Consider the following 25,810-nt stretch of genomic DNA (forward strand, 5'->3'; position numbering starts at 1 on the left):
GTCTTTCAACTTACTAAGAGTTGAATACATAAATATCTTACTATAGGAAGCTGATGTAATCTGAGGGTAACACTAACTACTTGGAATGCATTTATCTATCATTCCAAAACAGTAGACCATGGTGGTACACCTGGATTGTTAGTCTGATCCTGCAGATAGGAATCAACATAGCAGTTGAATCTGCCTTGTAGCAGAAAACTAAACTTGATACATCAGGAGTATTTGTTTTTGACATTTTCTATATTACTATAATTTGAAGATTATAGGTACTTGTGAACCTTTTGAGTAAGGAACAAGCACTTTAGTTTTTCTGTTTCTAGCTAACTATATCATGATTTGTTACTTGACTCAAAAATCATAATAGTATTTTCTATTGGTTTTAAAAACCAATTCTTCAGTTGCATTATCTCTGATATATTTGAACCAAATATCCTGTTTTACCTAAAAATATCTAGTCAATCTGTGCTGGAACTTATGAATTGTGAAAACCTCAACATTTCTTTGTTACAGAGAAGAAGAAAGCTGGACTATTTGAACAGATCACTAAAACTCATGGGACAATTATTGGCATTACATCAGGGATTGTCTTGGTTCTTCTCATTATTTCTATTTTAGTACAAGTGAAACAGCCCCGGAAAAAGGTTATGGCTTGCAAAACTGCATTTAATAAAACTGGGTTCCAAGAAGTATTTGATCCTCCTCATTATGAACTATTTTCACTAAGAGAGAAAGAGATTTCTGCAGACCTGGCAGACTTGTCAGAAGAACTTGACAACTACCAGAAGATGCGGCGCTCCTCCACGGCCTCCCGGTGCATTCACGACCACCACTGTGGATCTCAAGCATCCAGTGTCAAACAAAGCAGGACCAACCTCAGTTCCATGGAACTTCCCTTCCGAAATGATTTTGCACAACCGCAGCCCATGAAAACATTTAATAGCACCTTCAAAAAAAGCAGCTACACTTTCAAACAAGCGCATGAGTGCCCAGAACAGGCTCTAGAGGACAGAGTGATGGAAGAGATCCCCTGTGAGATTTATGTCAGAGGGCGAGATGATTCTGCCCAAGCATCCATATCCATCGACTTCTAATTGTCAACTAAAGGCATTAATTATTAAGTATGTGTATGCAGCCTACACCAACACTCATTCTGTCTCAGCAGCCAATCTTGTTCTGTCAAATTAGAAAGACCTTCATAATTTATCATAATGCTGATGATTTTATTATCTCAGGCAATCTATATATGTGAAACCAACCAAGGAACTTAATGTATTCAGTGGAAAAAGTCATCATCTGTTGCTTGGCATCTTATCTACAAAATACCAACAGTTCAATAGCAGTTGAGGAGTGAGTGGTCATGTTGAGCCAGGCTCAGCAGCCTGGAAGTATTGATATCAGGATACTGTTCTTATTCACACAGCCCCATCAGTTTGATCCCACAGTAAATTTAAAAGTAAGATTTTTTTCATATTCCTTTTGTCTTTCTTTTCTCTAATATATTTTATTTGCCTATAGTTTTACCATTTTGATTTCCTTCATTAAGGGGATAATGTGTTGCTTAATTCAGCATGGGCATGTATTTGCTCTTATGTGTAGAATATGGCTACTGCTGTGATGAATGGCAGTTTAAGACACAGTCATATTTCATTTCTCCCTGAATCATTCCTATACTATTGTCTTTAATAACTGCATCTTTAGTCCTGTTTTTCTGGGGGAAGTAATAGATGACATGATTTATCACCTTTAAATCATGCTTCGTCTTAGTTATACTAGAAAAGTAATAATCCTGGGGTATATTATTACCAGTTAGTCAGGAGTGGAAATTTGAGAAAGATTAAAAACGTGTAGCAACCTCTGCAGTTGTTGGGTCTCATTCAGTGACAGACATTCATCCCAGTAATCAGGATCCTAGAACTCTCTTGTGGGCAGGCCTTTAATTATGGCTCCATGCAGAGCTTCTTGTCAGATCTATGTTCCCTATCATCTTTCAGAAAGATTTATTTGTTCTCTTGGTATTGGTTTGTCTTTGACACATGGTAACCATGGTTAGTGGAAACTTAAATTCTCTAAGAAACTATGTGAGCCTTTACATAGCTTCTGCTTGGAAAAGTGCATTTTTCTAGCCATTATCATCAAGAATAGCAGCTTCAGCTTTTTTTTAAAGCACTTTTGACCTTATGTTTTGTAAATTATATAAAACAATAATTTATAAACATGATATCAAAACTCATTGTGTTTTTTAGACTTTTGATATTATTTGATACTGTACAAACTTTATTAAACCAAGATTTAAGACATACAAGACAGATTTCTTTGAATGTTCACATCAGAGGCTTTGTATAGAAATACGCTGTGATGGGACTGTACTATAGACTATTATAAAGACCTTGGTCATGGTGATGTGTACATAAGCTTTTCATTTCTTTTGCTGCTGTATTTAGTTGCTGATAAGTTTTTCACTATGTGGTATTTATTGTTCCAAATCACAACAGAAATCTTATATTAAAGTATACATTGTTACATAATCCTTCAATTATATTATTTATATCAGGAATACTTTGGATAAGATAGAATGGGGAAGAATCCATATATTTAATGATAAATAATATGAATAATTTCATTTTAAAGAGGTAAATTCTCATTTTCTATATTGAACTAAATTTTCAATGAAATGAAAAGTTCAGGTTTCACTAGATTTTATTAATTCTTTTAAGTACTACATAAATCTGATCTCTGAGATTGCTGAAAACTGTGACCTTCAATGTGATGTACTTTCTGCCCAAAGTGTTCTCTGTATGACACTTTTATTTTTAAAAAGGAAATGATATCAAGAAGATAGGAAAACTTGCACTTAGCATAATAATTATTTAACTTTTTGAAGTCAGTAAACATTCCTGCTTCTTAAAAATAGAACTTGGAAAAGTAAAAGGAATTTCAAAACGTAGTAATCACTGAGCTAACTATCCAGAGAAAGATTAGATAACTATGTTCTTTTGTTAACTATTTATTAAGTAGGCATTTTATTAGGTGACTTAGGTGAGTAAATGTCCCAAGAGCGTAGTAAATACTTAAATTGACTGCTGTGATCTCATGAAGTTCTTTCTCATGAAAGAAAAATTAACATATTTCCTGTGTAAAATTATATCCATTGTAAAAATAGTTGTCATACTCATCCATAATTTTTAGATTATAGAGCTTATAGTATGATTTTGTACATCATTATCACTTGTAGTTATATTTTTATTTTTAACACTGTATCCTATTTGAAAGGAATTTGAAAAGACTTATAAAACACAGGTGTTTGTAGAAAACACTAGACTTTACGACATTGTAGATTTGCATGATCTCATGCAACTCAGCAAGAGAAGCTTGGATGGTCATTTGATTCTAAGTTCTCTGACCACTAACCTGAAATTTGTTCCTTTTCACAGTAGAAAACACTTATATTCAGAGGCTAAAGTGAAAGCCATAAATTTAATAATGACAGACATGAAATTTAGCTATCTTATGTGAGTTATTACACCCTACAGAGTACCCAGTGTTAAACAAGCTCTCTGACAAACAATGTAAAGCAGGAAGGTGGTAAAACTCTGCAGTGCCAGAGAATGCTACAGACCAGCTGTGTGATGTCAGCATTGCTATCTTCCATCCCAAGCTTAGCATAGCTGTCAGCCCCAGTGGCCACAGATACAACCTACTTATTCACTATCTCAAAGACACAGGAAGAAACTGTGCTATTCCTTTTGCAGAGGAGGGATATTCAATATAAATATTTCACAAAAACCAAAGGATATTCACGTTTCACATCACAGAGCTCTTAACTGGTTCCCAGTTGTGTTTTGTGTAGTCACTAAGCATTGAGGAGCCGCAGTCTGCACCAAATGCTTCTGCGGTTCTGTTACTACCTAATGAGGGTGCTTGCTTGTTTTCAGAGCATGTCAGCTGCTGAGAGAAGATGAGAAAAGCCTGGTTGTCATTCCAGTAATAATACAGTCAGAGATTGTATAATAATTATTACAGTCAGAGATTACACTTCGTTGCGAAATGATGTCTGCTGTATGTTCATGTTTCTTTATTGCAAATACTAAAAGAAATATGCCTGATTCACATTGACTATGGACAGAAGGAACTTTAGGTTTTGCTCTTTTTAAAGATCCCAGAGAGATGATCTAGTCTAGTTTTGTAATGAGAAGACTAAACTCTAAAGAGGAAGTGGCACCCCATGTCTCCGAACTCCTAGCCCAGTGTTCATCCTTGGCTTCTTGTTCCCTACCTGCTTAGCTTTTAAAAACCACACAGTCTTAAACATCAGCCTAGATGTTCCATGCAAAGCTTGTTAGTTGTTCTTACCTAAAATGTAATGCTATAATTTTGTTTACATTATGGTTTCCACCCCTCCCTTTTTAATTTATATAACACTGCTATCCTACCGCTTTTTGTTACCAGGCTTTGTTGGCACCTGCAAAATATGTAATTACTGTGCATTCTTAATAAACAGTGCTGGTTAGCAGCACACAGGGTGATGCCAGAGAGAAAGCGTCTTTGCTTTCACTTTTATAATGTTTTTTTAAGTTAAAAGAAACGATGTACATTACAGAAATTATAAATATTGGGGTACCGTATCTTGAGTTTTGAGAATTATTGGAGTCTGAACCACAATAAGAAAACAAGCTGACCTGGGATATCTTTTTAGTTTCCTGCACCATCAATTACCTGTTTTATATACCTCTACTAGTTATATGTTCTTCTTTACTAAGCTTTTTAATATACTTTTGATTATATTTCTGAGAGTGGTTTACTGGCTTAAAAAGCCCAGCAAGCTAATGATGAGGGTGCACGTATAGTGAGTACTACCTAAACTTGTTTTTTTAAGCAGTAGATTTTTATTAGAGGTCAACTTCCAAATCATGTAAGAATTCTCATGTGCTTAATCCAGATTTGGCACTTTAAAGTATTTAACCCTTGAACTGCAAATAAAAACTCCTGTTTTGATTTTCTTGCTTGCCTCAATTTCTAAAGTGTATAAACATAGAACATTTAGGTTCCTTTGGGCATCAGCATTTACATGCCCTTCCTAGAACAGAGTAGACATGTCCTATTTTTACTACTTCCCAGATAAAATAGTCATAGTTGAGATTTATTTGTTAAGGTAACTTTGGATGATTATTAAATTTAAGAATCATTTTTTACTGTCAAATTAAGAGAAGATGAGCTTAAAAAATAAAGTTACAGGATGGGGAGCTGAAGAGATAGCTTAGCAGTAAAGAACACTTACTATACTTCCAGAAGATCAAAGTTCAATTCCCAGCACCTACATGGCAGCTCACAACCACTGTTACTCCAGTTCCAGGGACTCTAGCTCCCTCTTCTGGCCTATGTGGGTTCCAGGCATGCATGCTGTACACAGACATACAGGCAAAACACTCATATACATAAAATAAAATTTGTAACTAATAGCTCTCTAATTGGACTTAAGGCCCACTCAGCAAGAGGGAAACCATGCCTGGTTCTGGAAACCTAGCCAACTACCCAGGGCTAGTGAAGGCATGGACCTTGGAGGAGAACCTACAACTGCCCATTTACTGAACCAACACAATCTCTAATTACACTCTAAATATTTATTCTTATACCCACAGATAAGTGTAGTTCCCGCTCCTCATCAAGAAAATTTCTCTTTACAATAGGAGACCATTACAGAAGCCACAACTGGTCAAATTACAGAGTTGTGGAAGCCAATCCCAACTGATACATCTATAACACAACTCCTGTACCTAAGGCTTAGAAATCTGTTTGAGAGAGGGTGGAAAATTATAAGAGCCAGATACCAAGAGTTTGCTGTGAGACTGTGTCTCCTTGAAATGTCCGAAAAGCTATATCCAGGAAGTCTCACCGACATAGCTAATAAACATGGCCTGACAAGGATGACATCAGTAGACATACTTGCATGGAAGGGGAAGCTCATGAGACTTCAGCTATAGGCAAAGAACCACGGGCAGCTAATGAATGCTGAGAACTGGAGAAATAGTCTTCCCCAGGGAAGAGCACAGCAATTGGTTGGTTATCCAGTATGGCATGGTCAGCCCTGAAAGCAAACATCCAAGTAACATTATACAAATTGAGCAAGTTATATTTATATATTTAGGGAGATAGGGAGGTAAGTAAGTCAGTAGGAGACAGACAGACAGACAGACAGATAAACTTAGGGAGATAGACAACACACATAACTGTTAAAGAAAAGGGGGTTGTGAATTTAAATGAGAGCAAGAGGGGGTACATGGGAGGGGTTGGATGGAGGAAAGGAAAGGGGGGATGATATAATTAAAATATCAAAAAAGTAAAATATAAAATTAAAACTAAAAAATTTTAAAGATTCTCTGAATCTTTAAAAAAAAAAAGTTACAGACTGGAGGGCTGGCTCGGCAGTGCAGGTAAGAGCTCTTGCTGCTCTTCTAAAGAACTTAAGTTTGGTTCTCTGCCACATGTAACTCCAGCATCGCGAGATCTGATGCTGTCTTCTGGCCTTTGAGGGCACCCACACATGTGGTATACCTTTATAAATAGACATAAATAAAAATAAAAGTGAATCTGTGTATATGTCTATATATCACATGTGTGCAGTCATTTCAAATCATTTCAAAGAATCTCTTAACAGAACTAACTTTCTTTCAACAAGGCAGAGTGTGCAAATCATGAGTTACCATAGTAAAAATTATAAGTGAACTCAACAGTGCTTTATTTCTGAAAGTTCTGAGTTCATGGTCAGCTTTAATATCATTCTGAAAGTTACTCCTGTTCTTCTGCAGGAGCGTCATTGGAGCTGACATTTCTCTCTTCCACACATCATACCAAATTCAGGCAAGCTTCTGAGGGTACGGTTTCCCCCTTCTTAATTTTTTAAAGCTGTTCCTTAAGTTTCATAGTATTTTTTCATGACTCCGATTCTTCTCAGGAGTTTGCATTCATAGTCCCATAGTTGGAAATCAAGGACATAGTTCCTCTCTCTTGTTGCTTATTTTATTCTACCTTACCCTGAGTTTCTTTTTACCCAGTATTTCTAATTCTACTCTTATTCCTAAATTTCTTCTTACACTATATTCCTCCTATAGTCTACCTTACATTTTCTTCTTAATTTTTAGAGATAGAAATTAAGAGAGAAAAAAAGAAAGAAATCTAGATAGAAATATATGCTGTAAGCCGGGCGGTGGTGGCGCACGCCTTTATTCCCAGCACTCAGGAGGCAGAGGCAGGCGGATCTCTGTGAGTTCGAGGCCAGCCTGGGCTACCAAGTGAGTTCCAGGAGAGGCACAAAGCTACACAGAGAAACTCTGTCTCGAAAAAACCAAAAAAAAAAAAAAAAAAGAAATATATGCTGCAGCCTCACTCACTTTTAACTTTGGCATTCTGCCACCTAACTTTCACTCCCGAGAATCAAGTACCATCGCCTTCATTTTTAATTCCTTATCAGGCATGCCTCCTTATACCCAAGACACCCCCTGACACTCCCTTTGCCAAGTCCCTGGTCCCTGTTCCTGGCACCATCTGTAGGAGCCCAGCTGGGAGACTGGCTACCACATTTTACCCCAGGGTTCTCTTGAGGAGAAAGGGATAAGAGATTTAGATAGAAGGATAGAGGGGAGAGAAACAGAAACACAGGATAGCCTTGGGGGCGGGGGGACTAGATCCTTATCCACCAGCCCCTTCTGTCTCTTCTAAAGGGCTATTTGTAGGAATGCCAAGGGGTGGAGCAAAAACCTCCCCCATCTTGGCCAAGTGTAGACCCTTCCAGTCACCTAGGAACCATGCACTTGGTCAAACAATCCTCTAATGCTGCTCTAATGCCGGGTAAAGCAAGCTCAGATCTCACTAGGAAACCTTTGTGGGCCTCCACAGTGTTCTCATCTTCTAACATTTGTCATCCTCTGTCTACCGCATCCGATGCTATTGGTCCTCTCAGCCAGCAAGTGTATCATTGAAATTTTTCTTTTTTCATTTTTGAGACTGGATGCTGATTGCTGGAAGGAATTTTCATCAGAAATCTAGGTATTGAACCATGCTTTCTATTCATATCTTCTATTCTTCATCAATAACATTGTGGTGTTGTGTTAAGTGGTTTTTCAGAGAACGATTATCACATTTTGAAAAAGAAAGAGGAGGAGAGTTCTTGGCCCCTGGAGTTGACACTCTGTTATATGCACACCTCATAAGATAATTAGCTCAGCTCTGAAACCAACGCCTTTTAAATTCAGTTAAGGAATTCCTTAGTCATTAGCTTTCAATGTACAAAAACACTTGGAGTTAGAAACTTCTAAGATGAGACAATCTTCTATGATGGCAGTGACCTGTCTGCTGGTACTCAGCACTTCTGTAGTTTTCTGTCCTTCAGTAGGACCTAGCCACAGGTGTCCTTTCAGAGGTAAGGTGACAGGCCAACCTCCAGCTGCTTTGTGCAGCCTGACTGTTGGGCTTCCTGCTGGAGGAAAGCAGCTGCAGTGTTGTGAGAGAGGCCTGTGTGATAAATGGACATTTCTGTCCAGCAGCTAAGTGGAACTGAGGCCCTCACTGCCACACCCTGTAAAGAGTGGACTCTGTAGCCTGGCCTCGTGGCCCACCGCTTTAGCACTCAGGGAGGCAGAGGCAGGCAGATCTCTATGAGTTCTAGGCCAGCCTGGTCTGTATATCAAGCTCCAGGCTAGCCAAGGCTGCATAGTGAGACCCTGTTTCAAGAGGAGGAGCAGCAGGAGCAGCAGCAGCATCTGGAACCACGGCGTGGCTGCAGCTGATACCTTACTTGCAGGTTTGTGAGTCACCTAGGTTACTAACAAAAAAAAAAGGTATTTGCAGTTTAAAACAGCTACTAGATTTGGAAATGAATTGTTTATGCAGCCATATCTAACCAATATAAAACTAAAAAGGGAAGGCAAAGTCAAGAGATGACCCAGTGGTTAAGAACACTTGCTGCTCTTGCTGAGAACCCAGGTTCAGTTTCTAGCACCCTGGTGGCAGCTCACAACAACCTGTAATCCAGTTCCAGAAGATCTGACACCCTCTTCTGGCCTCTGCAGGCACACGTGTGGTGCACACACATGCAAGCACATAAAATAAAAATCCTTAAGGGGGGGTGGTGTGCAGGAGAGATGGCTCAGTAGTTATGAGCAGCTGTTGCTCTTCCAGAGGACCCAGCACACACAAATGGCTCACAAACATCTGTAACTCCTGATCCCATTTTACTTCACCCCACCCCTTTGATGTACTGGAAGTGGAACCCATGGTGGAACCATGAAATACACCACTGATCTATACCCTCAGTGCCTGTCCTGCCTTTTTCAGTTTCTAGAAGGCAGTCAATAGCCATGTGTCCTGGTTATGGTTTCTATTGCTGTGATGAAACACCATGACCAAAAGCCAGTTGGGGAGGAAAGGGTTTATTTGGCTTACACTTCCAAATTATAGTTCATCATGAAAGGGAGATCAGGACAAGAACACAGGCAGGAATCTGGAGGCAAAAGCTAATGCAGAGGCCATGGAAAGCCAGCTGCTTACTGGCTTGCTCCTGGCTTTCTCAACAGTATCTCAGTTAGGGTGTCTATCACTGTGAAGAGACACCATGATCACACAACTCTTATAAAGGAAAACATTTTTTTTTTTTTTTTTTTTTGGTTTTTCGAGACAGGGTTTCTCTTGTGTAGCTTTGAGCCTTTCCTGGAACTCACTTGGTAGCCCAGGCTGGCCTCGAACTCACAGAGATCCGCCTGCCTCTGCCTCCCGAGTGCTGGGATTAAAGGCGTGCGCCACCACCGCCCGGCCAGGAAAACATTTAATTGGGTCTGGCTTACCATTTCAGAGAGTCCATTATTGACATGGCAAGAAACATAGCAGCATTCAGGCAGACATGGTGCTGGAGAAGGACCTGAGAATTTTACATCTTGATGCAAAGGCAATAGGAAGTAAACTGTCCTACACTGGGGGTAGCTTGAGCATATGAGACTTCAAAGCCCACCCCACAGTGACACACTTCCTCTAACAAGGCCACACCTACTCCAACAAGACCACACCTCCTATTAGTGCCACTCCCAATGGGCCAAGCATTCAAACTCAATGAGTCTATGAAGCCCATTCCTATGCAAACCACCACTGCCAGTTTTCTTACAGAGCCCAAAATCACCAGCCCAGGGATGGTACCACCCACAGTGGGCTGGGTCCTCGCCCATCAACCACTAATTAAGAAAATGCCTACAGCCAGGTCTTATGGAGGCATTTCTCAATTAAGATTCCGTCCTTTCAGATGTCTAGCTTGTGTCAAGTTGACCTAATGCCAGCACACCATGATTGGTTTTGTGGTCTCAAACTCCCAGCAATACTACCTGGGCCTCCACTGTGCTGAAGTGGCTGTGTTCCTGAAGTCCTTCAGTTTGTCTTATACAGACCTGGAAGAAGGCCTCCTGAGTGCCCTGTAACTTTTAAATCAGAATGTGCCTCTGTTAAATCCTTCCTGTCCAGCTCTCAGAACTTCCTGTCTGGAAAATTTCTTTTTCTTTCACTACTCAAAAACCACACAAACCAGGTTCTCTGAAGAACAGACCAGTCATTAGAAGGAAGGAACTAACGGATTGGGCCTGTCAGCAGGAGGCTGAGGCCAGATAAGAAATTAGCTTACCAAAAGCCACCTCTTAAAGAGTGTGCCAAAGAATGCTTCTATTTTAAGCTCCATCCTCACGTCTTCATCCTTAGAAAAGAAATAGCTTGTGCTCTTTGCTCCCAAATTAGGTGTTTAAGTTGAAGGTTTACATAAACTAAAATTCGAGAGCACTGATTTATTGGACTGTAATTAACATTCCAAGTGTGTAAGATGGGAACTTAATCAAGACATCGCAGTAACAGGAGCAGAATTTAGTCCACTATGGAACACCAATGTGCTGCAGCCAGAAAGCACAGCTGTTTTTCTCACTTGCCCTTTCATCTTTTCCCTAAAGAGGGGGAGACTGGAACCTTCTTGCTGTCCACAGGCCTTCACCTCACAGGAGATTCCAACCAGAAGCAACTCAGCAATTTGGGCTGAGTGTGTTACTTAGCAAAATTATCCAGACTTGTTTAGTTCGGTGCTGAGAGTCAGATGTGGGTCCCTAGGCATGCTAGGCAAGTGCTTAGCACTAAGCTGAGGCTAGAGGTGTGCACGACTATGTTAAGCTGAAGTTAGAAGTGTGCACGACTATGTTAAGCTGAGGTTAGAGGTGTGCACCAGTGCAGATGCAGAGGATAATGTTTAAAGCTTTAAAATATGCTTCCTGCGGGCTGTGCTGTTTTCCTAGTAGCTTTGATCAAGCATTTTTACTTTAGGAAGAAGCTTATGTACATAAGAAATACTGTGAACAAGTTGCCAAATGATAGTAGTTCTGTTCCATACCTTTTTAAATAAGAGGAGAAAATCCAGTTTTTGAAAAGTTTACTTTCTTACACTAAAAGACAGTTTCTCAAACTCATCACTGTGCCTGATGTGGCCCCAGTGATCGTTGGTAGTGAGGAGACCACTGTGTACATTGTAAGACTGGGTAGCCTCCCTGACTAGAAGTCAGCAGCACCTGCCCCCCAACCCCGTGCATGTCCCCAGTGGTAACCACTGAAAGTAGACAATGTCCCCTTCTGGAAGATGGGAGACAAAAATAGAGCCTAGTTGAGAAACACTACTGCTATAGGAAGACTTGAGGATTAAAAAAAAAAATGAAAAACACCAACGATGTTGCATTCTTTTATTTTATTAGTTCAGACATGATAAATATAAAGAGCAGTGAGTACCCCCATGCACAGAACCCTGCTTTAAAAGATTGTACTGGGCTAGTGAGATGGCTCAGCAGGTTTGGGAACTTGATGCCAACCTGGCTGACCTGAGTTTGATACACAAAACCAACATGGTGGAATCCTGCTCTCACTGACCTCCACATGCATGTTGTGAGGTGTCTGCATGAAAACACACACTCCCCGTGCACAAAAATAAATGCTTCTAAAAGAAATTAGTGTTGTTGTGTGGTGAGGTTCTTTTCTGCTTGTGTTTATTTGGTCCTAAATGCCTTTTATTTGGCTGTCATTTTCTTTCTCTAAATTGGAGAAATTTTATGTATTTGTTGATTTGCACATGTATGTGCCCAAGTGGCCGCCATGGCATCCCTGTGGAGGTCAGAGGACACTTGTGGGAAGCAGTTCCCTCCTTTCACCATGTGGGTCCTGGAGACCAAATTCAGACTGTCAGGCTTGGTGACAGCTGCCTTCACCCACTAAGCCATCTTGCTGGTCCTCATCGGCTTTGAGAGTCCTTTATCCTTCCCATACTTCTACTCACCTCGTTCAGCACAATCTCCTAGACCCAAGCTCTGCTTTTAGAGAATGGACTGGATAAAAGTTACCCCTGGGGCTGGAGAGATGGCTTAGCAGTTAAGAACATTGGCTGCTCTTCCAGAGGACCCAAGTTCAATTCCCAGCATCCACATAGCAGCTCACAACCATCTGTGACTCCAGACAGACAGTTCCAGGGGATACAACACTCTTACACAGACAGACATTCAGACAGAACACCAATACATGTGAAATAAAAAAGTAAAGAGAGTCTTTTTTAAAAAAAAATTACCCCTGAAAATAACATATAATACTCTAAAAATTCAGTCCATTGGATCTGTCTAAGGAATTCAGAGAATGAACTGGGACAGACAGCAGGCCTCACAGAGATGGGAGACAATGATGAGACACTGAGCATTCTTACCACCAGGTCAGAGCTTGCTACACAACACCTCTTCACAGATGACAAGTGTTGCTTCGGTGAGGTCTCACCCACCTGCTACCTGGCACAGGGCTCCAGAGCCAGTTCTCTGAGAGGGTTGCTGCATCACTTGCCTCTGAACTCCTTACCAGAGACTTGGCTTTAAGCTGTAAGTGGTGTTTACTTGGGTGAAGACTTCCTACTTTTTACTTTCACGTGTGTTTTAGAATCCTGCTCATGAAAAAATTTTAAAGACAAATTTGTTTGAATATGTTTAGTCATTTCAATTGATAAATATAATGTATGATGGCCCTTAGTCCACTCTTGGCTTCCTAAACAAGTTTCTTCTGTCCTTAGTCTCCATATCCTAGGTCACTGACATGATGCTGACAGCTGGTTCCCTGGGCTCCTTGTCTGACCTGCCAGCCCAGGCAAACACAGGGACTAGTGTCATGACACAGAGTGGAAAGGCCAAGCCAGAGAATCAGATCCCAGTGGTCCAGGAAGCCAGAAAGCTCCTAACATCTTGCCCCATACATGAAAGGACAGGAACCCTGCAAGGGTAGTCTGCCAGGAGACTCCCATGCTGTCAGTACAGCTCCTGAAACCATTGGCATCTAGACTTCACCCACCCAATATCTGCATACCTCCCTTTGAACAATCCCGCCTTGCTTGTTCCGCGGGACCGTCACTCAGAAGGCCTCTCCCTCCTAGGAAAAGCGCCAGAGCACTCATGGCAGATGACAGATTCTTCCCCAGGGGCCTCGACAAACCTTCCTCCGCTCTTTCAGGTGCCTGAATTCTGGGAACTGCTGCTTCCCTTGTGTGTCTAGTTAAGCACTTAATTACATCAGTCGAGGCGATTTCGCTGCAACCAGAGAACCCTGATAACTACTGTGCTCTTTCTCTGGCTGAATAATGTCACTTTGTTCATTAGACTGTAAGCTCAATAATCATTTGTGGAGTCCTGCTGAGTCCCATTATCTGTGCCGAGCACTTCCATGCAAGAGAGAAAATCCAGGTGCAGCATCCATGATTTCTCTCACACATCAGACCTTCCTGATGTAACTGCTGAGTGTCTGGATGACTGATGATAGGGAGGCTAGGATTGGAAGGAGTCTTCTTAGTAGCCAGCCCAGGTCTCAGAATTCAGCATTTGTCTAGGGTGCTCTGTGGCTGGAGATTTCTCCAGTCCCACCGGGGCCCACAGCCACTCAGACCCAAGTAAACACACAGAGACTTATATTACTAATAAACTGTTTGGCCGTGGCAAGATTCTTTCTATCTAGTCTTATATCTTAAATTAACCCATTTCTATTAATCTATAAGTTGCCATGTGGCTTGTGGCTTACTGGTACTAAGTCAGCGTCTCCTGACTCAGCCTTCCACTTCCCAGCATTCTCCTCTTTGCTTATCCTGCCTCTACTATACTTCCTGCCTGGCTACTGGCCAATCAGCGTTTTATTTATCAATCAATCAGAGCAACACATTCACAGCAAACAGAAAGACATCCCCAGCTGTGCTCTGACGACAGCTGTCTTACACTGCCTCCCTTCCCTCATTCATCCTCTGGCTTACAGCTCAGACCTGTGCCTTAAGGTTTGTTTGTTTGTTTGTTTGTTTTTGTTTTGGTCTTTTTTTTTTTTTTTTTGGTTTTTCGAGACAGGGTTTCTCTGTGTAGCTTTGTGCCTTTCCTGGAACTCACTTTGGAGACCAGGCTGGCCTCGAACTCACAGAGATCCACCTGCCTCTGCCTCCTGAGTGCTGAGATTAAAGGCGTGCACCACCGCCGCTCAGCACTCAGACCTGTGCTTTAGGTTGCTGCTCTTCTGAATTGATTCAGACTCCACTTGGACCAGAATGCTCATTCTGCCATTCATTCCACAAATATTCAGGGCTTGTTTTGTTTTGTGGCACTGGGGTCGAACCCAGGACCTTGTGAGCACTCCACCACTGAGCTGCATCCCAAAACGTCTTTTTACCTTTCTTAATTAGTTAATTAATTAATTTTTAATGTGTATAAATATTTTGCCTGCAGATATGTCTTTGCTCCATGATCGTGACTGTTATCCTTGGAGGTCAGGAGAGGGTAATGAGTCTCCTAGAACTGTAGTTCCTGATGGCTGTGACCTGCCATGTGGAAACTGAAACATGGTCCTCTGGAAGAGCAGCCAGTGCCCTTAACTACTGGGACATCTCTCCAGCCTGTTTTTATTTTGAGATGAGTCTCAATAAGTTACGGAGCTTGTCCTTGAACTCACTTTGTAGCTTTGGCAGGCCGTGGACGTGTACTCATCTTGCCTCAGCCTCCCGAGTAGCTGGCATTAGAGTCCTGAGCCTTGATGCCCAATATATTCCACAAGTATTTACTGAGCATCACAACTGCCATGCTGTACATGTACATCGAAGATCCCATGCTGTACAAGGTGGACTGGATCCTGTTCACATCCATTTATATGCTGTAGTAGTCTGTTATTACTGTTTAAAAGAATAAGAATAAGAAGAAGGTCTGATATAGGCTAAAAAGAAAAAAAATATTTTGAGACAGTTATGTATCCTGGACTGGCCTCAAACTCTTGGACTCCTAATTCTCCTGCCTCCATCTCCAGTGTGCTGGAATTACAAATGTGTGTCATCACACCTGGTTTTAACCTTTTTATAAAGAGGTTTATTTAGCTCACAGCTGCAAAGATTGGTGGCATAATCCAGATCGTCTTGGAGGACCTCATGGCAAAAGGCAGAAGCACACACAGAAGAAGAGGTCACAGCTTGGAACGAGCCAGAGAGAAACTGAGGCCAGTACAGTCCTTGCAAGGGCACACCCCACTTACTCAACTCCCACTGCCCCCTACCCTGTGAAGAGCTTACCTCCAGCATCACACAGGACCAGGCTCCCAAAGCTGGAATCTTCAGAGGACAAAAAGCACCCAAACCGCAGCAATTAAGCAATTAGAGCCAGGCATAGGGGCACATACCTTTAATCCCAACACTCAGGAGGGAGAGACAGGCAGATCTCTGTGAGTTCAAGGCCTTCCTAGTCTACAAAGCCAATTCCAGCCTGGCCGGGGCTTAAGACCTTATCCTAAAAATAATAGTAATAAAGTAAATATGAAGGCTGTATAGTAGTGTACACTTATAGTCCAGCACAAGACAGCCACAAGACCCAAACCAGTCTGGGATGTATTCCTAGATCTCGAATAAAGGGTGCTGAGGCGGAAGACAAACTGGGGTTGGAGAGATGGCTCAGTCAGTAGAGTGCTTGCCTTGCAATCACAAGGGCCTGGTTCAGATCCTGCCTTAGGTAGGATTTCTATTGCTGTAAAGAGACATCATGACACACAAACCTTATAAAGGAAAACATTTAACTGGGGATAGCTTAGAGTTCAGAGGTTTAGTCCATTATGGTCATGTTGGGAAGCATGGTGGCATGCAGGGAAAACGTAGTGCTGGAGAAGGAGCTGAGAGTTCTACATCTGGATTCACCAGAAGCAGGAAGAGACAGTGACACCGGGCCTGGCTTGGGCTTCTGAAACCTCAGATCCCCAAGTGGCACACTTCCTCCATCAAGGCCACACCTCCTAATAGTGCCAATCCCTCTGAGCTTATGGGGCCATTTTCATTCAAACCACCATATCTCCAGAACCCAATAAAAACCGGGAGCACATACCTGTGACACCAGTGATGGTTGAGAGGAGAGTTGGCCAGCTAGCCTACCCTACATGACTAAGTTCTGGGACATCTTGAAAACCCTGTGTCAACAGATGGAAAGCACCACCACTGTCCTCTGATACATACGTATGTATACACACACACACACACACACACACACACACACACACACACATACACCTATACCCTCAAGTTGTCATGCACATGAAAAATGGAAATTGATAAAAAATTGATAACCACTGAAGCATGTGGTTAGACACACCCCCTCAGCCTGGTACTAGGGGTCTCCTTAAGCAGGTTAGTTTGGAGGACACACATTTGGTTCCAAGTTAAATGCATGAAGCACACAGGGCTTGGACATACCCAAGTAGCTGTCCTAGGCTTTGGACTGCATGGACTTCTGCATGAGACCCCAGCACAGGCTTAGCAGGTCCCATCCTTACTGTGTGAAGCAGACACACCCAGGTTTGCCATCCAGAGTGTCCCAAGCCAGCTAAAGAGATTCGAGGGTCAGCTGTTCACCAAAAGCAGACCATAGACAGCAGCAGCTACGTTAAGAGCTGGCAGAGAAATCGTCACCCCAGCACCTTGCCGAGCGAGCATAAGGAGACAAGTGATTACTCACGGGCCTCATCCGTGACAGGTGTTCTTAACTGAGTGGGCTAAACAAGAGACACGCCCGCCTCAAGCAGCTCTAGGCCAAAGGGAAGGATGAGAAGAGAAGAAGGTGGAAGGCCTCATGACCTCAGCTACTTCCATCCCTTCCCTAGCCTGGCCATCAGTGTCACTGTCTACCACCTCTGTTCTGTTCAGCCTTTGTCTCTCTCTTTTTTTTTTTTTTTTTTTTGGTTTTTTTCGAGACAGGGTTTCTCTGTGTAGCTTTGCGCCTTTCCTAGAACTCACTTGGTAGCCCAGGCTGGCCTCGAACTCACAGAGATCCGCCTGGCTCTGCCTCCCGAGTGCTGGGATTAAAGGCGTGCGCCACCACTGCCCGGCTTGCCTTTGTCTCTCTTAATACAGCCAGACTCTCTACTCTCCTGGTCCTTTTCTTATGGTGGGTGATGTGAAGGTCTAGACTTGACTTTAGAGGCTCCATCTTAGGGAAAGGGCCACCATCTCAGACCACCTGCTGTACTCAGTTCCAGGAAGGACCTCAGGAATGTGCCATGACAACTCGATCAGATACAGAGAGATAGCCTCCTGCAAACATCCTGTCTGCAGTTTACAGCCCTTAAAGATATCTAGATAATCCTGCTGAGCAGTCCTGATAATCCTGTTCAGTGGGTTGTGGTTCCCTGCCAAAAGTCTAACCCAATGGTTTCAAATGTGGTTTTGCACCCCAAAGCCTAGACCAATAGTTTCAAAAAATCCCCTTGCCCCATACCCCTTCTACCCAATCCCAAGTTGCCAATTCCTGGCTTGCGGTTTTCCCTATAAAAACTCTCTACACCTGGGATTGTGGCTGCCACATTTCCTTCCATCTGCCATGCAGTGGCCCAGGTTGAACCTGACAATAAAAGGATCCTTCTGTGCTTGCATCGGAAACCGGCTCCTTGGCGGTCTCTGGGGTTTCGAGAACCGGGTAAAACAGTGGGAAGAGTGAAGCAGGGTCTCACTGCGTAGCCCTGGCTGGCCTCTGCCTCCCGGGTGCTGCCCTTGGTTCCTTCAACAGTCCTTCCAGCGTGGTCCTGCCCTGGGCCTCCAAGAGGCCTCCTCACCAGGCACGTGGCATCCTACACTCACCCAAGCCTCCTGGTTAAGACTCCAGCCGCAAAGAGGCTTGAGCCTCCTGCTGTCCTGGCCACCCAGTGGGATCGTGTCCAGGCGTGTTGAACCTGCAGCCCACAGGCTGAATGTGTCCCAAGGTATCTGTGAATGCAACCCCACACATTGGTCAGTGACAGTGTCATAGCGATATGAAAAGACTGGACCCCCTTAAAGGGCAGGAGTTCCCTCTGAGTACTGCTGGAAAACTTCCCCAGACTGAAAGCACCGTGACAAAGGGGGAGGGAGTCGTTTGTTTGTTTGTTTGCTTGTTTGTTTTTAAGCTTGCAAAAGTGAAGGGTCTCCGGTGTGAGGTTCAGCTGGGACACTGAGGTGACTGCCCTTAGGTAAGTTTATTAGAAGAGTCATTAAGGCCACGGACAGACAGACGCTTGGCAGGGGCTCTGAGGAGGGTTTACGGTCTTGAGGCAAAGTGGGGATCTCTTAAAGGACTCAAAGAAAGGTCTCACAGCATGAGCCTCAGCCAGGCTATCTCTGATTCCCAGGAGCAGACCATGGAGAGAGTTCCCATGAGGGAAGTTTCCAAATGAGTTGTGGAGGTGGGTACGTTTGCCACTGTAGTCTTGTTTTGTTTCTTTCCAGACAGGGTTTCCCTGTGTAGCCCCAGCTGTCCTAGAACTCACTCTGTAGACCAGGCTGGCCTCGAACTCACGGAGATCCTCCCGCCTCTGCCTCCGGAGTGCTGGGATCTTTTGATGTCTCTGGAGTCTGTTAATGGACTTTAGAGACCAGTGAAGATGTGGTGCAGTGTGTGGGTGTCTGTCTCTCCCGGCAGGAGCCAGGGTCCCAGAATCGGCCAAGAGGATGGAGATGAGAGAGCCGCAGAGAAGCGGAACTTGAACAGCATCTAGTTTGGACCCCACCATGAGCCATCAGAGCTGGTGGCGGCAGCACAGTGCCAAGAAGGGAGGGAGGGGATCAATTTCAAAAATAACTCAGGCTGGTGAGACGGCTCAGCAGGTAAAGGTGCTTGCCACTGAGTTTGACCTGAGTCTGGCCTGCTAGAAAGAGAACTGACCCCTGACCTCTACAGAGCATATGCACACAATTAAAAAAAATATGTCAATAGATAGATATAATTCAACAGGTTTAGTATACATTTCTTTCCTCCACACCACACAGGTGGAAACTAAAGACAGCATGTAGCTGAGGCTGAGGTTAGTGTCCAGTGCCCCGCTGGGTCTCACTGGGTGCTGTACCTGGCCTCACCTCTTCCTGCTGTACAGCAATCAGTCTCTCCCAGGCCAGTGCACATCTGTCTGAGGCTGGGGCAGCAGGTGGAGGAAGTGATCTTGCTGAGAGGAGTTGTCTCCAGGCCTGGGCCACAACTTTGGTACTCACTGGACAGCCATCCTCACCAAATCAGTGAGTTCGAGGGTCATAAAATAAGGTCATAGCAGGAGTGGTAGTCATGCCTTTAATCCCAGCACTTGAGAAGCAAAAGTAGGCAGATCTATGTGAAATTGGAGGCAGCCTGGTCTACACAGAGTTCTAAGGCCAGCTGGGATACATAGTGAGACTCTGTCATACACCAAAACAAAGAAAGAAAAAAATAAGGCATGCAGTACGGCTCAGTGAATAAAGATGCTTGCTGCCAAGGCTGAGGACCTCAGTTCAAATCCCAGGACCCACATGGTGGAAGAAAACCCATTTCTGTACCATACACACATAGACACACACACACACACACACACACACACACACACACATACACACACACTCACACACACACTCACACACACATACACACACTCACACACACTCTCTCTCACACACACTATCACACACACACTCACACACACACACACACACACACAATATCTGTACATTTTTGGTATTTTGTAGTGCTCAATGTGGTAATATTCATGTTACCTTAGAGAATGTTTTAAAACTATTAAAACAATGGGTACACTAAATTTAAACACATTAAATGATAATTAAAGTGGCACAATTGTGCTGTTACTCTTTTCTAAATTTAAGGTTCTTGGAGCTGGAGCAATGGTTTAGTCTTCCAGAAGACCCAGGATCCATTCGCAGAACCCATGTGGTAGCTCACAGCTGTCTGTAACTCCAGATCCAGGGTATCTAATGCCCTCTCTGGCATCCATGGATACTGCACACAAAGGATGCACAGACGGATGTATGCAGGCAAATACATGCTTGAATGTGTTAATCCTATCCTGATTGCCCAAAGCACCAACACTCCCTATTGTCTTCCTCCAGTGAATTCCACTTCTTGGCAGACTGTTCTACCTGCCCAGACACAGGAGGAACTGAGACTTTGAAAGCAGAGGTAGGCACTTTCCGTTTTAACTCAGGCCATTTAGGACAAGAGCCACAGTCCCTTGCATGAGAACCAAGGCTTTAGTAGCTAGCAGAAGCTGCTACCTACCTGGCTTTAGTGCCTATCAGCTACTTTAGTACAAGAAGAGCACTACATCCTTGAGATGCAGGCCAAACTCTTGTTGCACAGCCAACTCCTGAGATTAACCCCTTCTATCCTGGAGAGAAGCCTCTTAAGACTCTGTGGTGGTTTGAATACAAATGGCCCCCATAGACTCAAGGAGTGGCACTGTTAGGAGGTGTGGCCTTGTCAGAGTAGGTGTGACTTTGTTGGAGGAATGTGTCACTAGGTCTCAGAAGCTCAAGCCAGTTCACTTCCTGCTGCCTGCCAATCTGGATGCAGAACTCTCAGCTTCTTCTCCAGCACCATGTCTGCCTACACACTGCCATGCTTCCTGCCATGACAAGAATGGACTAAACCTCTGAAAGTGTAAACCAGCCCCAATTAGTTGTTTTCTTTCAAAAGAGTTGCTGTGGCCAGGGTGTCTCTTCATATCAATAGAACCCCTAACTGAGACAGACTCAAAATGTTCTGGGGGAGGTAAAACAGTCCATCCTATAAGGAAGCTCTTTAGCTCAGGAAGTAAACAACTCAATAGCTTCAGGAAGTCTCTGAAACTGACCATATTTACTGTTTCTTCCTGTTCAGGCATCTATAAGCAGTACTGCTGAGGGACCCTCCCAGACCAGCCAAGCTGCCTGGAAGAGGCTCAGACCAATAGAGCCACCTAAAAAGGGCACTCTCCAACCTGCCCATGTGCCTGCTGTCACATCTCAAGCTGTCAGCCGCGCTGGGGTGGGCTTTTGGCAATACAGCTGTCTCTCAATCAATTCTGCTTTGGTAGGCAGGCACAGTAACACTCATTGGCTTAGCAAGTTGGACTTCAGCAGTATTCATACTCTGGTCTGCTTCCTGTCTGGGGTGAGTAAACATTTGTTCACATCTCTCCAGGAAAAGTGTCACATGCCTCTGTAAAAGGAAGAAGCAGATCACCTCACTAAGAACTGAGTGCATGCTGGTTACTCAAGTATCAGGAGAGAAAGGTAGGAAGCTACCACCTACTACGACTTTTCTGTGAGTCTCCTAGCACCATTGTGGGGTAAATGGTGTTCCCATTGCAGACTGGGAGACAGATCCACTTCCTCGAGCTGCACAGACAGTAAGACACAGGGTTTTGAGCCCATCTTTGAATAAGGCCATGCTCTTTGTCCACATGGTATCACCCAGAGCACTGTTCACCTACCCGGCACAGGACCAGTTTCCACCAGCTCTGAGAGCTGATGTGAATGTGCGCACACTCACTCCTTCCTCTTCTGGAACTCACACTAAGGACTGTGCCGAACAGTGGCAGCCGCTGGTAAGCTCTGGGATGGCTTGGGGTGAAGTGCAGCATGAATGATTTTGTACCAGTTGTTCCATGGTCTTCATTAAAGCGCAGCTAGTTCCTCAGCTAGTCACAGGCCCTCACGGGCTATGATAATCTGATGTAGTGAGAGACCTGTGTTTTAGTTGTTATCCCCAGTTCCTGGTACAGCTCCCAGTCTCTTAGACTTTCCTGGGTGACAGAGCATCTTTAGTTATAACAAGGTGCCAGAAAGGCCAAGCTGTAAGAAAGCTTGGGGCATCTCATGGGAGCAAAGAAGGGCTGTAAATATCAATTGTGCCTCCATGAAGACATTTCCTACAGATCCCTGCTGAGTTTGGAGAGTTTCCAGATTAGTGAACTGTTTTCGTGCCAGAAGAGTGGCTGACCCCACTCCATGCGATCAGAAGCTCCTGCAGTCAGGACCCTTCCAGGCCTCACCTCGTCATCTGCTTCATCAACTATCCACTGTAATTTTTTTAACAGGGTCTCCCCATGTAGACCTGACTCATCTGGAACTCACTATGCAGCACAGGCTGGCCTCAAACTCACGGAGATCCTCCTGTCTCTGCCTCAAGTGTACCACCACACCTGGCTTCACCACAGTCTCCTTTACAGGAAATCAGTATATGTACCCCTGAGCTCTGTAAGCCATTCTAGTGAGTGATAAAATGTGAGGATCGTGGACCGTAACTTGTAACTGGTAAAGTAAGGATCGTGGACCGTGCGTGACTTGTAACTGGTTAAGTGAGGAGCAGGGAAGGGCCGGGGAGCTGGCTCCATGGATACAGCACCTGATGGGCCAGCATAACTGAGTTTGGATCTCCAACGTCCACACAAGTCCCAGGTGGGCATGGCTGCCCAACTATTATCTCAGCACTCAGGGTGAAGACAGGACCCTGGGCCAACCTGTCTGGCTAGGCTAGCCAAATCAGTGAGCTCTAGGTTTAGGATGGGAGTTGGGGGAGATCCTGCCTCACAAATAAAGTGTAACCTCTGGCATGTGTGTGGGTGTGCACCACACATGTGCATGTGTGTGTGCATGCGCGTGCACATGCACACACACACACCACCACCACCACCACCACCACCACCACCACCACCACCACCACCACCATTACCTTCCCAGAAGCCACAGTGCAATTATGGCAGCATCCTGAGAACTAGTGATTGAGAACAATTTTCTTGAACAGACTTAAGAGGTGGCGATTTCAGATGACCAGATAGGAAAGGAGAGAGGGCAGGAGCATACCACACAAGCCAACCACAGCGCCTCAAGGAGAAGTGCCCAAAGCCCTTTGTGTGCATTTTTCTGGAGAGTGGGAGGGATGGGAAGTAGGAAAAACAGAGGGAGATAGATGTCCCTTGAGCAGTCAGCTCAGAGAGACCAAGTAGGACTAAGAAGAGCTAGTGTGGCTGGGGCTCAGTAGGAGGATGCGTGCTTGCATTCAGGAGGGCTGGGTTCAGCCTCCAGCAGACCACATTCCCTGAGAAGGGGTCTTGCTTCTTGAGCACTCGGCCTGGTTCTAAGATCTGTGCCATAACTGAAAAATGCATTCTGGTATTTGCCATTTTTCAGACGAAGGAAGAGATACCAGGGTCAGACAGGGTGCCTGGATGCCGACCCCAGGGTAGAAAGATTCTTGCTAAGATTCTGGAAGCTTTTACCAGAACCTAGAAAAGTGACCTTTGGTGAACTCGTGCTGTTAGACTCCATGCCTTTACTAACTCAGCAAAGCCATTCTCGGCCTTAAGACCGCTGTGCTGAGCACAGGCCGGAGGAAGAACTGAAAACAAATTGGATCCACACTGTCTGGATAAGCCACAAAATCCTGGACCTCAGCAAGGACACTGAGAATGAGAAATGAGGAGAAGGTTGTTGAGCCCTGAATGACCTCAAAGGTGGCTGCTCACCAGGATATCACAGTGTTGACTCCCAGAAACATCGCCGGCGTTTTACAGGAGTCCTCCTGATCCAGTTTGCTTCCTTTGCAAGTCTGCATTCCTGAACCGAATAATCTTCAAGGCAAAGGGGAGACCTTAGAAGTATAGTTCACTATCCAAAAGCATGGCCCATCCCCCAGCTGTGAAGAAGGCAGAGCCTATGTGCTATTTTCCTCTGTGTTCTTTGTACAGGTGGGGAAGGGCTGCTGGGAGGAAACAGGATGCTTTTCAACTTCAGAACAAGGAGGAAGGTTTCCTTCTGAAAGCTGAACTATGAAATTACCTCAGGACAAAGCAGTCCCCCTGCAGAGGCAGGTGCACCGTCATCAGCAAGACCAACCGATTGCAGGCACCGTGGACACGGATGAAAACAGGATGGTCTCAGGAGGGCTGGCCAGCTGTGAGAGCTTCAGGAAGGGCCATCGACAGCAGAACTACACCATGCCCATCAGATGATCCAAAGAAACGGTGGACCTATTTCAGTTAAAACTAAACAACAAGAAAAGGGAAATGCTTGACCTAGGACAGGGATCCTCAACCTGTGGGTCATGCCCCTTTGGGGGTTGCAAATGAGATACCCTGCATATCAGATATTTACACTGCAATTCATAACTAGCAAAATTACAGTTAGGAAGTAGCAACGAAATAATTTTATGGCTTGGGGTCACCACAACATGAGTAACTGTACCAAAGGCTCGTAGCATTAGGAAGGTTGAGGACCACTGACCTGAGACAGTCTGGAAGAAGGAAACCCACACCCAAGATAAGGGTGATGCCAGACTTCCCAACCTGCTCACGCCGCTGGTATCCCCAGCTGGTGCCTTGTCATGTGTGTCCAGTACAACCCTTTTTGGAGCAGGCCTGCCACAGCAATGGGAAGGGAAGCACAAGTCATGTGACAAGATCTCCATTAGTTCAGCACCTGTCACCCTCACTAGGAAAATAATCCAGGCCATCTTCCTCCTCTAGAACTATAAAGAGCAAGCAAGAACATCTGAGTGGAAGCAGACCCCAGTCTGGGCAGCAGCTTATGTCTGCTGCTGTAAACAGTATCTCACCACTGTGGGATTAATCCAGTTCCTTACGCTTCTCCAAGGCCATTCCAATGAGGGAAGCATGCAAGCTTAATTTGCTAATGCCAATGACTAAATTCTGCAAAACTAGATCTGTTAATAAATTTCTCCCACTCTGGCTGTTGGTGCTGATTAGTTTTGCAGGTTCCTTTTTTGGAAAGAAATGGAGGGTGGGGGGCTGAGCATTTGCTCTCCCTCTTCTGCACCCAGGACATACACACACCACCCAAACACCATACCCACCCATCCACACACCTTGGACACGGGCCACCCAAGATATGAATCACTAGCTCTAGGGCCATCAAGATGACAGAAAGAGTATTTAGTGATTCAAGGTAGGCTTTTTTTTAATTGTTTGTTTTTGTTTTCTCAGTCTGAACAGAACTGAATCTCTTATCTTGGGAGGAAGGAGAAACCTGCAAATAACTTCTCTTTCCTGCTCACTCTCTTCGCCCTGTTGCTGGTGGCTGTTTCTAGATTGCCGCCGCTCCTTGCGGAGCGGGTAGACTTCCCTCCTCATCTAACTGTTTTGAGAACAGTGGTCGCTGAGGAAGCTCAAGATGCACCTTGAGTTCCAGACAGCCTGTGTATCTCCTTGATCTCTCCACATGTTTTCATCAGCTTCCTTCTGAGAGCCCACCATCCCTCTGGACTCTGAGCTCCTCCAGCAGAGGATCCAGGGCCAGACACAATGTATGCCTCATTCACACGCCACTTAAGTGGAGTACTTAAGTAACAGGCTAAGAAATTCCCTGTGGTTACTGAAGCCAGAGAAAGAGTGAGTAAATGGAACTTTCCCCACTTTTGGGAGGGCAGACGCCAGGGCATCCTGGGGACACAAGAAAGAGGAACTGTGCTAGGTAGTTGGACTTTTTCATTGGGACCAT

The 25,810-nt window shown here is 44.3% G+C and overlaps 2 protein-coding genes across 3 annotated transcripts in view; both read left to right on the plus strand.

Annotated features, from left to right (window-relative positions):
- The window catches only part of Neto2 (neuropilin and tolloid like 2), a 64,783-nt gene extending 59,788 nt beyond the window's left edge, over window positions 1-4,995 (plus strand). For both annotated transcript variants that reach the window (XM_076571774.1, XM_076571773.1), the window contains exon 9: window positions 511-4,995. In XM_076571774.1, coding sequence (XP_076427889.1) covers window positions 511-1,091 — 581 coding nt within the window. In that variant the 3' untranslated portion in view covers window positions 1,092-4,995. The remainder of the gene's footprint in view (window positions 1-510) is intronic.
- Window positions 1-25,810, plus strand: part of Abcc12 (ATP binding cassette subfamily C member 12) — a 993,341-nt gene that overhangs the window by 940,560 nt on the left and 26,971 nt on the right. The gene's annotated exons all lie outside the window — the stretch shown is intronic.

Source organism: Peromyscus maniculatus, chromosome 5 (assembly GCF_049852395.1).
Source record: "Peromyscus maniculatus bairdii isolate BWxNUB_F1_BW_parent chromosome 5, HU_Pman_BW_mat_3.1, whole genome shotgun sequence".
NCBI classification, from domain to species: Eukaryota; Metazoa; Chordata; class Mammalia; order Rodentia; family Cricetidae; genus Peromyscus; species Peromyscus maniculatus.